Source organism: Protobothrops mucrosquamatus, unplaced genomic scaffold (assembly GCF_001527695.2).
Source record: "Protobothrops mucrosquamatus isolate PMUCROS unplaced genomic scaffold, P.Mucros_1.0 scaffold7419, whole genome shotgun sequence".
NCBI classification, from domain to species: domain Eukaryota; kingdom Metazoa; phylum Chordata; class Lepidosauria; order Squamata; family Viperidae; genus Protobothrops; species Protobothrops mucrosquamatus.
In genome coordinates, this window is record NW_015393220.1 from 6,509 (window position 1) to 19,862 (window position 13,354).

The window sequence follows — 13,354 nt, forward strand, 5'->3', positions numbered from 1 at the left end:
TCCTCCTCCTCCTCCTCCTCCTCCTCCTCCTCCTCCTCCAGAATTATGGCCAGGCTGATCGTTAAGTAGATCCCCACGTGACCACGATCGTTTTTATTATCTTTTCTGCGGCCGCCGTAGAGTGAACGCCTCTTGCGCTCGGCAGTCCCATTCGTTGCAGTGGGGTGGGTGGGTTGGTTTGCCGGACACCAGAATTTAAACCCCAGTTTTCCGGCACTAACTCTCAATCGTGGTCACGTGAGCCCCGGGATTCCGCAAAGAGCCGCAAAGGCGGGCCCCGGTCGCCCAGTGCCCGAACGCGATTGTGTGAACGCGGGCGAGGGGCCGAGAGCGGTCAGAACGTCGACATTTCATTCGTAGTCCTGAACGAGCCCGTCGTAATGTCGCACAGTCTACGTGGAGGACTCGTTCTACAGTCCTAGACTGGAACAACAGCCCTGGGAAAAAAAAGTGACTTGCAACTGGTCCTCGCCCTTACGACCGTTATACCCATTCCCCGTAGTCACCCGATCCCAAATTCAGACGCTTGGCGACGGACTCGTATTTATGACGGTTGCAGCGTCCCCAGGGAGTGTGTGTGTGTTTGTGTGTGTCACGCCATTCCCTTTCCTGACCCTTCGACTGAGCAAAGTCAATGAGGTAGCCGGATTTGCTTAACGACTGCACGATTCGCTTAACAACCATGGCGATTCGCTTAACGACGGTCGTAAAACGAGACCCCCCAAAAAAAACAACATCCGGCTCGGCCAACCTAAATTTTTTGGGCTCGATTGTGGTAGTTTGTCGAGTGGTAGCCGTCGTCCCGAGCAGGTCTGTCGTTCGCATCAAAAGGTCGCTAAGCCATCCGGTCGCAAGTCGAGGGCTTGTCTGTATTTTGATCACCTGTCACTCCTCTTTTGTCCCGCCCCGCCCCCAACTCCGTCCAGGTGGAACACAACTCTACAGACTTTGGTGGCGTCGTATGAGGCCTACGAAGACTTGATGAAGAAGTCGCAAGAAGGGAAAGAATTTTACGCCGACTTGGAAAGCAAAGTGGGGAAGCTTCTAGAAAAGGCCCAGGCGGCCTGCAAAATGGCCGAAAGCCACCGCCAGCAGATCTTGGAGAAGTAAGCGATTCCTTACGGAAGGAAGCTGGGACGGGGATTGGTTCCTTTTGTGCGAGGTGTCTGTTCTGGGGGGATTCTGGGAATCCAAGTCGTCCCCTCGTAGAGCATGCAGGCTGGGGGATTCTGGGAGTCGCAATCCTCCCCTCTTAAAGAACGCCGGCTGGGGAATTCTGGGAGTTAAAGTCCATTCATCTTAAATCATGCTGGCTGGGGGATTCTGGGAGTTGAAGTCCAACACTCTTAAAGCATGCTGGCTGAGGGATTCTGGGTCTACCCCACTTAAAGCACGCTGGCTGGGGGATTCTGGGATTTGACATCCAACACTCTTAAATCACTCTGGCTGGGGGATTCTGGGAGTTGAAGTCCTCTCCTCTTAAAGCATCCTGGCTGGGGGATTCTGGGAGTCAAAGTCCAGCCCTCTTAAAGCACGCTGGCTGGGGGATTCTGGGAGCTGAAGTCCACCCCTCTTAAATCACTCTGGCTGGGGGATTCTGGGAGTTGAAGTCCAACACTCTTAAAGCATGCCGGCTGGGGGATTCTGGGAGTTGAAGTCCTGCCTTGTTAAATCACGCTAGCTTGGGAATTCTGGAAGTTGCTCGGATTCGTTAAGAATTGGACACAATCCGGTTTGCGGACACGAATTGAATTATGAGGCTCTGGAGGAAATGGACGGGGTCTTCAGCCCGCATTAGACTCCAGTTGGCGGTGGGTTCCATGATTTGTTCAAATGTCTGAACAAATATCCAATGTCCACAATGGGATAACTCGTCGTGGACAATTTGTCGCGGGTAACCTGCCGCGGACAACTCATTGTGGACAATTTGTTGCGGACAGCTTGCCGCGAACAACTAATCGTGGACAATTAGTCACGGAAAACAGGAAAAATTCATGGTTGACAATTCACCACGGACAACTTGCTGCCGATAATTTGCTGCGGACAATTCGCCGCGGATAACTTGCCGCGGACAACTCAACAAATACAAAAAAATTGAATTAACGGACTGTGGCCAGTAATACTAAAATCAGTAATAAAGTCGATCCAGAAATATGAGAGTTACAATAATTTCGACGAAAACGTAGTCACCAGTAACAAAAGGAACGAATGAAATGAACGCAGTGTTGAATCGTCCAGTGGCAAGTTATCCTGCAACAAGTTGGCCGTGGTGAGTTGTCCTTGACTTTTCCAATGACACCCCTGCCAGGTAGGCCAGGCTGAACGAGCGCGGCCAGCTCCGAATCCCACAGGGAGCTGAACCGCTGAGCTGAGCCTCACCGTTTCCGTCTCTATGCTTCTTCCAACAGGGAGATGAAGAAGAAGACTCCCACCCGGCCCACCACCTCGAAACCCACCCTCCAAAAGAAGTCTTCAGAGGCCGAGCTCAGCTGCGAGCCGTTGAGCCTGGCCTCCATTTCGCTCGCCGACTTGCCCGAGGAACTGCGCAGCCTCCCACCGGAAGTCCTGGCCGCTCACCTGGCGCAGCTCCCCGCCGATGCGCTGGCGGCTCTACGTAGTGAGCCACCGTTGCCTGCGATGGGGATCCGGGGTCCCGCGGGCGAAACTTTTGGGGCAGGCATTCCTCTCAGGCCTCCCTTTCATCCGGGCCAGTTCCCGGTGACCGGACCCCCTCCCCAGCCGTACCACTCCACCAGGGTGCCCACCGTCTCTGGACACGCTCCTTTCCCCGTACTGGCTCCCCGAAGCTCTGCGCCGCCCCCTTTGCCGAATTCACAGGTCTACCCGCCGGGGGTTACCGCCACCCCAGGTCCGGCCCACGTCTCACAACAGCCGGCGTACCGCGGGCCCCCCCTTCCACCCCCGAGGACGTCTCCACAGCACGTACCAATGCCTCGTCCCGCCCCGGGGTCCGTTTATGGGGTGGGACCGCTGCCGCCATCTAGCGGGGTGTTGCCGGGAGGCCCTCCCACGCCTCTGGCCATGAGGCCTCCGGCTCCGGTGCCCGGCCCCTTTGTTGCCCCCCATTTTCCACCGCACACGCAGGGCATCCGGCCCGCCACCACCACAGTGGACAGCCTGCAGGCCCCCATCTCCAGCTGCACGGCACCGCCGGGGATGACCGGTTCTCTCCCCCAGTGGACGGGGCCTCCTTCCCAAGGGGGCTTTGTGGGGGGGTCTGCCCCCTACCCTTTTGCCTATGTCCCGGCAGGCACGGCGCCCTTCCTGCCTCCTTTCTCTGGCCCTCCGCCCCAGCCCGCCTTCCCGTCGCAGAGACCCCTCCGTCCGCCCTCCGATCGCCCGGCTTGCTTGCCGGCGATGCCCGCCGTGCTGCCCCCACAGCAGCAGCAGCAGCAACTGCCCCGTTTCCTGCCCCAGACCCAGCAACCGCAGCCGGCCTTCCCCCAGCCGTACCCGTCTCAGCCCCGCGGGCCACCGGCACTCCCGAATCCAGTCCCCGTGCATCCCGCTAGCCAAGGGCAGCACCCCCTCCAGCTGGGACCTCAACATTATCAGCTGCCACCCCACTCGGGCAGCTTAGCCTTCTCCGCCCCGGCCCCCAGAGGTATGATGGGCCCCGTCCTGCAGGTGCCCCTTCACCCTCCCGGCACAGCAGCCCCCCTCGCGTTCGCTCCTGTTGCTCCGACGTCAGCCCAGCTCCCGGGAGTCCCTGTAGCGCTGGCTGGCCCTCAGCCACCCCCGGTTAGCCAGCCACTCCACCATGTTCCTCCTGCTCCTAGCCCGGTTGGAGGGGCAGTTCCCCCACCGGCCCCTTCTCCACGCCCCTCCATGACCCTCCCACCCCCCTGCCTTTTGCCCTCCCAGCTGCCCCCCTCCTCGCTGACTCCCGGTCCTCCGTCCTTGTCCCACGGCGCCTCCGAGGTCCCCTTCCAGCGCCCGAGCAGCTCCACCGATGACCTGCTATCCTCCAGCCCCGAAAGCCAGCACGGGGGTCCCAAGGCGCCCGTCGGGCAGCCCCTCCTTCAACCCACCAAGGCCGACGCCAAGGACGGGTGGAAGCCCAAAGCCGTCCAGCTGATCGAGAACGACCCGTACGAGAAACCCGAGCGTCTTTGGCGCCTCCTGTCCGAGCTGGAACGTTTCCAAGAAAGGGTGTCCCGGTTGGAAAAGAGCCCCGCGCCGGGCACGGTCAGCGAGCTGGATAACATCTGGAAGGAACTTCAGGACGCCCAGGAGAAGGACGCCCGCCAGCTGTCCATCGCCATTGCTCGTTGCTACACCATGAAGAACCGCCACCAGGACATCATGCCGTACGACCGGAACCGAGTGGTCCTCCAGTCGGGCAAGGACGACTACGTCAACGCCAGCCGGATCGAGGACCTCTCCTCCTACTGCCCCACCGTCATCGCCACGCAGGCCCCGCTGGTGGGCACCGTCTCGGACTTCTGGCTGATGATCTACGAGCAGAAAGTCTCACTGGTGGTCATGCTGGTCTCGGAGCAGGAGATGGAGAAGGTGGGCTGAGTTGTGGGGTGGTTGGCATGGCAGTATGGTGATCCGGAGAGAGATCTCGGCAGCAAATGGGTGGGTCGAAAATCCGGCGCACCCTCGGTTCTCTCTGAGCTTCGGACCCTCTCCACAAGCTATGCGAAACAGTGGCTGGTTGGCGAGATGGATGGTGTATAAATTTAATAAGGATAACATTGAAAACTGTCCCAGATAGGTTACGGTGGTGAACTGCTACTAAGCCGGAGAGTCTGGGGGCAACAGTAGCTTTAGAAGGGGGGTTCATTGGGGGCAGAGAAGGGCTAGGACCCAGGTCAGGCCTTTGACAGGACGCAGGGGCGGTGGGGACGGCCTCCTCTTCCTCGTCCCCTCGTTCTCTCCGCCAACCCCCTGCTTTTTATCACTGATGATGTTATCTAGACTCCTGCTCTTCTCTTCGTCCTCCTCGCTGCAATCCCACCTTCCTTCTAGCACTGATGAAATTATTTAGACTCCTTCTCCTCTTCCTCCTCCTCGCTGCAATCCCACCTCCCTTCTAGCACTGATGTTGTTTAAAGTCCTCCTCCCCTTCTCTTCGTCCTCACCGCAATCCCACCTCCTTTCTAGCACTGATGATGTTTAGACTCCTCCCGTTCTCTTCATCCTCCTCGCTGCAATCCCACTTCCTGTCTAACACTGATGATGTTGTTTAGACTCCTCCTCCGCTTCTCCTCTTCGTCCTCCTCTCCGCAATCCCACCTTTCTTCTAGCACTGATGATGTTTAGACTCCTCCTGTTCTTTTCTTCGTTCACCTCGCTGCAATCCCACTTCCTGTCTAACACTGATGATGTTATTTAGACTTCTCCCCTTCTCCTCTTCGTCCTCCTCTCCGCAATCCCACCTTCCTTCTAGCACTGATGATGTTTAGACTCCTCCCGTTCTCCTCTTCGTCCTCCCCGCTGCAATCCCACTTCCTGTCTAACACTGATGATGTTGTTTAGACTCCTCCTCCGCTTCTCCTCTTTGTCCTCCTCGCTGCAATCTCACCTTCTTTCTAGCACTGATGATGTTTAGACTCCTCCCCTTCTCCTCTTCGTCCTCCTCTCCGCAATCCCACCTCCCTTCTAGCACTGATGATGTTTAGACTCCTCCTGTTCTCCTCTTCGTCCTCCTCTCTGCAATCCCACTTCCTGTCTAACACTGATGATGTTGTTTAGACTCCTCCTCCGCTTCTCCTCTTTGTCCTCCTCTCCGCAATCCCACCTTCCTTCTAGCACTGATGATGTTTAGACTCCTCCTGTTCTTTTTTTCGTCCTCCTCGCTGCAATCCCACTTCCTGTCTAACACTGATGATGTTATTTAGACTTCTCCTCCCCTTCTCCTCTTCGTCCTCCTCTCTGCAATCCCACCTCCCTTCTAGCACTGATGTTGTTTAGACTCTTCCCGTTCTCCTCTTCGTCCTCCTCTCCGCAATCCCACCTCCCTTCTAGCACTGATGATGCTATTTAGATGTCTCCTCTTCGTCCTCCTCTCTGCAATCCCACCTTCCTTCTAGCACTGATGATGTTTAGACTCCTCCCGTTCTCCTCTTCGTCCTCCTCTCTGCAATCCCACTTCCTTTGTAACACTGATGTTATTTAAACTCCTCCTCCTCCTTCTCCTCTTTGTCCTCCTCGCTGCAATCCCACCTCCCTTCTAGCACTGATGATGTTTAGACTCTTCCCCTTCTCCTCTTCATCCTCCTCTCCACAATCCCACCTCCCTGCTGATATTACCTAGTTGGGTCATGAAATGTCTGCAAGGAAAACCACCAAGCTCAGAGAGCACTAAGGTTCCCGTGGAGCTTTTTGGGACCTCTGCCCTGGGGGGGGAGGTCAGTGCTGAGTCAGCGATAACTGGACAGGGCTTTACGATGCTGCTCATTCAGGTTCAGGACTCCAAGCTCCATCGTCCTCACCCATCGCACTTCTGCCTGGGGTCGGTAGGAGGAGAAGCCACACAATTCCACCCCTCCGTGGTCTGGTCTCCGGCTTCTGATCGGGCTCCTCTCCGACACCTACCAGAAGAGCGACGGCTGAGGAGGATGGAGGTCGGAGTCCTGATCCGAACGAGCACAAAAGTCTCTCCTGGAGCCAGGCTGGAGAGGCGTGGGGGGAGTTTCAGGATGACCCACCCCCCTTCTAACCTTTCCCATCCCGACAGCAAAAGGTGATCCGGTACTTCCCCACGGAGCGAGGCCAGCCCGTGGACCACGGCCCCATCACCCTGGTCCTCACCAGCCTGAAGGCGACGCCCACCCACCTGGAGAGGATGGTTACGCTGCAGTTCCGCGATCAGAGCTTGAAACGGACCGTGATCCACTTACAGTTCTCCTCTTGGCCGGAGCTGTACGTAAACCCCCGGGATTGGTGGGGAAGGGGAGAGGCCAGCCAGAGCCCCATAAGGCACAGTGGGATGGTAGGGTGGGGGGTGGGCAGCCTGGTTTGGGGGGGCAGCAGATGGGGCTGAGATGGTCTCTACCGGCTTCAGGCACTGGCTTGATCGAGATGGGCAGTATGTGGAATGAATGAATTGAATTGAATGACTAATCAACAAATGAACCAATGAATGAAAAAAACCACGAACGAACGAATGATATATTTTTTTAATCGGCGAAAAAGAGCCGCAAATTTAAGAAACGGGGACGCATGACAAACCGCATACACGCTCAGTAAACGAATGAAAAAACGAGCGAGTGAATGACATTTTTTTTCCAATGAATCGTTGAATGAAAAAGGAACACATTTAATAAACGAGTGAATGAAAGAAAAAGTGCGGATCGATTTAATAAACGAATGAACGAAACGCCGCCTACATATTGAATGAATGAAGGTGTGGGGGAAAAATCCACATGAACGAACGAACGAAAAAGCCAATTTTAACGAATCGTTGAAAGAAAAAGACACGAGTGGAATGAATGAATGAATGAATGAATGAATGAATGAATGAATGAATGAAAAAGCGTAGATCGGTTTTAATAAAGGAACGAATGAAAAAGCGCATATATGTTCAATAAAGGAAGGCATGAAAAAAGAAGCCGCACGAATGAATGAATGAATATTTAAAGCATCAGCGAAAGCAAAAGACAAACTTCATGAATGAATGAAAGAAAAAGTGCAGATCAATTTAATAAAGGAACGAATGAAAAAGCGCATATATGTTTAATAAAGGAATGCATAAAAAAAAACCGCACAATTGAACGAATGAATATTTAAAGCATTGGCGAAAGAAAAAGACAAATTTCATGAATGAATGAAAGAAAAAGTGCAGATCAATTTAATAAAGGAATGAGTGAATGAAAAAGCCCACCACATGAACAGATGGAAAAATAAATTGAATTTAGAAACGAATAGACAAACGAAAGGGAAAAAAAAGCTACATCTACATTGAATAAATACAGGAAAAATTGCATCTAAGTTTCAATGAATGAAAGAAAAACACATATAAACGTAATCAAGGAATGAAAAACCACATACGAATGAGTGAACGATTTGAAAACGTGAATATAAATTTGAATGAATGAGTGAACTAAATGAATTTCTTTCTACAGCGGCCTACCGGACAGCAAAAGCAATTTGCTTCGGTTTATCCAGGACGTGCACAGCCATTACCTCCACCAGCGCCCCCTCCACACCCCAATTGTGGTTCACTGCAGGTAATGTGGGGAGCAGCTGGCAATCCCCAAAATGGCCGGCGTCAGGGATACCCCACAACTTTGGGGGATCCCAGGGAGGGTCCCGCTGCCAATCTTGCCCCTGTCCTCCTGGGTCTTTTGGGAGCGTTTGTGACAATTCGCCACGGCCAATTCGTCACGGCCAGCTCGTCACGGTCAACTCGTCACGGCCAACTCATCAGCTCGTCACAACCAATTTGTCACGGTCAACTCGTCACGATCAGCTCTTCACAGCCAATTTCTCACGGTCGACTCGTCACGGCCAACTCGTCACGGCCGACTCGTCACGGTCAATTCATCACGGCCAATTTCTCATGGTCAACTCGTCACGGCCAACTCGTCACGGCCAATTCATCAGGTCAACTCATCACGGCGAACTCGTCACAGTCAACTCGTCACGGCCAGCTCGTCACGGTCAACTTGTCATGGCCAATTCATCATGGCCAATTTGTCATGGTCAACTCATCACGGCGAACTCATCACGGTCAACTTGTCATGGCCAATTCGTCACGGTCAACTCGTCACGGTCAACTTGTCATGGCCAATTTGTCATGGTCAACTCATCACGGCGAACTCGTCACAGTCAACTTGTCATGGCCAATTCGTCACGGTCAACTCGTCATGGCCAATTTGTCATGGTCAACTCATCTAGGCGAACTCGTCACAGTCAGCTCATCACGGTCAACTCATCACAGCCAACTCGGCAGGAGAAGACTTCCACTAATATCGAAGAAATGGTGAAATAGAATCACGGAAAGACAGGATGCCAAAAAAAGGACAGAGTGAAACGCGAACGGCTAAATTTAAAACCAATTATCTCAAATTAAAATAAATCGAATGGTTCAACTGTCCTGCAGCGAGTCGTGCCGGAGCGAGTCGGCCGTGGCGGATTGGCTGCGGCGTGTTGTCCCGTTTGGCTTTTTGGGGTGGGTTCCCCCAGAAAATTCCCCCCATGGGCCTAGCCAATTCGGGTCCTCCAGAACCGTGCGGGAAATGGACCTGCAAGATTTTGGGGGATTGGTCGTCTCTCTCTTCTTCCTGGCAGCTCCGGGGTGGGCCGTACGGGCGCCTTCTGCCTCCTCTACGCCGCCATGCAGGAAGTGGAAGCCGGCAACAGCATCCCGGACTTGGTTCAACTGGTCAAGCACATCCGTCGGCAGAGGAAACACATGTTGCAGGAGAAGGTGCGGGGGCAGGCGGGTCCAGCTCCGGAGTAGCGGCCTGCTTTGGGAGGGGGGTTCCTGACGGCCAATTTCTCTTGCAGGTCCACCTCCGGTTCTGCTACGAGGCGGTCCTGAAGCACGCCACGCAGGTGCTGCAGAGGCACGGGGTGACGGCCGCAGCCTCCACCAGCAAGCCGGCCAGCAGCAGCGCCCAGAAGGTGAGGCAGGATTTCCCAATGGTTTCAGAAGGGGGAAGATTTGAGCCCGTCCATGCTTGGACACCCCTGCATTTTTAGGCAACGACCTCTGTGCTCAAACAGGTCCTCCTCCACCTCTTGACGGCAGCCGAGCCCGGCGTTTATGTTGCGGAGCGGGAAATCCGTTGAGGGCGTTTTGTCCCGCTTTACGACTTTTGAGAAAAGGCGCAAAAGGGGACAAAACCCGCTTTGACAAATTGGCGAAGGGAATCACGGAAGTCCTTCAATTGGTCGCCCGGTTTTATAAAGCGAATTTGGGTTTTCCCCCTCGGCGTCGCTCGTCGGAAGAGCGCAAAAGGGGGGGGAATCACATGGCTCCGGGACACGGCGACCGTCCTAAATTGTGAGTCGGTTGTGAAGCCGCCGAATGTAAGTCACGTGACCCTGGAGATGCTGGAAGGGTCGTGTGAAAAACGATCATTTCCGCGCCGTTGTAACTTTGAACGGTCACTAAATAGTTTTACGTCGACTACCTGTGACGCTCTGCTCAGCCGCCCCCTCTCTTCTTCCAGGTATATCTCCAGCAGGACCCCCAGGATCTGGTCTTGGGGGGCGACGTCCCCATCAGCTCCATCCAAGCCACCATCGCCAAACTCAGCATCCGGCCTCTCCCGGGCGGGGCCGAGGCTCCCCCCAACGGTCGAGGATTCGAGCCGGCATCCTCTGTTCCCCCCGTTGATGCCGCACTCCTGCCGGCATTGTCTTCCGCTGCTCCACGGATCTTTCCCGAGCCGAGCTGTCTGGAGAGCGCGCCGGCGTTTTCTCCGCCCGCCACGCCTGCTCCGGCGTTGCTCGAGACGGTGGCCATTCCAGCGGTAGAGAGGCGGGGCTCCGTGGAAGAGGAGACAAGCGAGGAAAAGACGGAGGGTTTGCCGAGTCTTCCGAGGGTGGAGCCATCGGCTTCCACGCCGGCCCCGCCTACCTCCTCTTCCTCCTTGGAGCTCCTGGCTTCGCTCACCCCGGAGGCCTTCACCCTGGACAATTCGCTGAAGGGCCGGCACAAAGTGAGCAAGCAGAGTTTCCTCCATCCGCAGAACGGGGAGGGTCTGCGAGGAGCCCTCCCCAGCGACGACCCTCTCAGCAGGCTGGACCCCCTCTGGACCCTCAACAAGACCTGAGCGGTGGGCGGGCGCACCAATGGCTGCCACGGCTCCCCCCTCTCCGTCCTCCTGGACGTTCCTCATTTCGGGTGGAGTCCTGGGCAAGATGGTGGTAAATCGGTCAGCCACTGTGCGGCGATGCTAACGCCCAAAACGGTTACTTTTCTGGTTGCCTTTTCTTTCAGCCCCAGGCAGGGCCACTGACCAGGACGATCTGTCTTGTTTCGGTACGCTTCAGTGGCGATAGTCGAGACGGGCGGGGAGAGGCGAAGCTGCGGCGCCAGCCCTTGCTCAAAGCTTTGGGGGCTGCCCTCCAGTCTGATGGGGGGGTTGCATAGATGATTCAGCTGTTCAACACACACACATACACACACACACACGCAGCCGTACACACAGCCTAGACAGTGAGTCAGTTCTACAGTGAGTCAACCCGGGACGAGCCATTAAAGGCTGGGCTGGGGTCCCTTGCACTGCCCATTTCCCACTCCCCTCCCTCCATTAAACTTGGTTTGATTAGAGATGATTCCAAATTGGGGGGGGGGTCCCTAGATAAGTGAGGAAGCCTTGGTTGATTCTTAGTGGGATCTCGGCTTCCTGACGGCCCAATTTGGTTTCCCGAAGGTTCTGTTTCCTGTTTCCCCCCCTCAAATGCCTGATCCCCGGGCCACGGGGGTCCCCCGCTGCTCGGGCCAGCGTCCGTTCGTTGACACTGGATAGCGTCCCGTGTGGGCTACAGAACCCGTTTTAACTCGACAACGGCTGTTGGGAAAACGGGCACAGAAGTCCTCAGCGGACTTGGTGGTCCCCCCCTCAAATCACTTATCCCACGGCCAGAGAAATGGGGAGGCAGTGGGATAAGCGGTCCTCCTTCCTCGAGAGCAGAAAAGCAGCGGGAGGCTGTCGACGTTCCCCGGGAACACCTCGGAGGACCGCACGGTTGCATTTGTTGAGTTGCNAGCTGGTCCAGAATGCGGCCGCGCGGGCGGTGTTGGGAGGGACTCGTCGCTCCCACGTAACACCGCTGCTGCGCGAGCTGCACTGGTTACCAGTGGCCTTCCGGGTACGCTTTAAGGTGTTAGTTACCACCTTTAAAGCGCTCCATGGCATCGGACCTGGATATCTCCGAGACCGCCTTCTGCCACAGATTCCCTCCCATAGACCGGTACGCTCCCACAGAGCGGGCCTCCTCAGGGTGCCGTCGGCCAAGCAATGTCGGCTGGCGACCCCCAGGGGGAGGGCCTTCTCTGTGGGTGCCCCCACCCTCTGGAACGAACTAACCCCCGAGATCCGGACGATTCCGGATCTCCTAGCTTTCCGCTGCGCCCTCAAGACATGGCTTTTTCAGCAAGCGGGTCTGGCCTAGGGAGAATTTTAAATAGGGACAATTTTAATTATTATTTTAACATGACACATCGGTAAATATTTGTTTTTAATTGGTTTTTATTGGGGATAATGCTTTGGTACTGTTTTAATATGCTGTGAGCCGCCCTGAGTCCTATGGGGAGAAGGGCGGCATATAAGTCTAATAAATAATAATAATAATAATAATAATAATATAAATTCGAATAATAATAATAATAATAATTTCCCTCCCACCCTTTTTTGGGGTCATGGTTCACATCTTCCAATCAACTTGGAAGATGTGATTTACATCCGGTTTCTTTTCCCCTTCTGCCTGGTTTAACTATATAAATACCAGACAGCTCTGCATATTGTCAAAGCAAGAATATACAGTATTTGCAGCGTTGACATCCGGCCCCCCTTACAAAAAGGACCGATCCTGTAAAGCAACCCAAAGCATATGTTAAGAGTCATCTTTCGGTTTGTTGTGTTTCACATGAAACCTTTTGACCAATCTATTAGCCTTTACTTCACTGGACTTCACCCAGGTGGCTTCGGACAACGGGTATCCCTTCCATTGTATTAGATACTGCAATTTCCCTCTAAAGATTCTAGAGTCAAGAATACGCTTTACTTCATAGTGGGTCTGCCCCGCAACCACGAGGGGTCCAGGTGCCTTCCTCGGAGGAGGTCTTAATGTGGAGCTCCGATATGGCTTCAACAAGCTACAATGGAAAACTGGGTGAATTTTCCCCAAGAATTTAGGGAGTTTTAGCTCTACGGTGACTGGGTTGATGATCCTTACTATGGGGAAAGGCCCCAAAAACTTTGGTCCCAATTTCTTGCTGGGCAACTTGAGGCGTAGATATTTAGTTGACAAATAAACTTTTTCCCCAACTTGGAATGTTCTTTGGGGAGCCCTCTTTTTTATCAGACTGCTTTTTATAGGTTTCAAAAGTCTTTTTTAAAGCAGCTTTTGTGTTTCTCCAAACTTCTTCCCACCCCTTCACCCACTGGTCAAGTGTCTGGGAAGCGGAGGGCATCTGAGGATATTCAGGTATTGGGTTGAACTCTCTTCCTGTGGCTACTCTGAAAGGCGTGTAACCGGTGCTGCTGTGCACAGAATTATTGTACGCCACCTCCGCAAAAGGGAGAAGATCAGTCCAGTTCGTCTGTTGGTAAGAAACGTAGCACCTTAGATATTGCTCCACCATTTTGTTAGCGGCTTCTGCGGCCCCATTGGTGGCTGGATGAAAAGCAGATGATAAGCCTTG

The 13,354-nt window shown here is 54.3% G+C and overlaps 1 protein-coding gene across 1 annotated transcript in view; it reads left to right on the forward strand.

Moving 5' to 3' along the window:
• PTPN23 (protein tyrosine phosphatase non-receptor type 23) overlaps nucleotides 1-11,103 on the forward strand; it is a gene marked incomplete at its 5' end in the record, with an annotated part of 17,161 nt that extends 6,058 nt beyond the window's left edge. The window contains 7 exon segments of the mRNA XM_015829871.1: nucleotides 927-1,106; nucleotides 2,409-4,536; nucleotides 6,710-6,894; nucleotides 8,097-8,201; nucleotides 9,265-9,403; nucleotides 9,484-9,600; nucleotides 10,152-11,103. Coding sequence (XP_015685357.1) covers nucleotides 927-1,106; nucleotides 2,409-4,536; nucleotides 6,710-6,894; nucleotides 8,097-8,201; nucleotides 9,265-9,403; nucleotides 9,484-9,600; nucleotides 10,152-10,757 — 3,460 coding nt within the window.
• Between the last annotated feature and the right edge of the window lie 2,251 nt (nucleotides 11,104-13,354).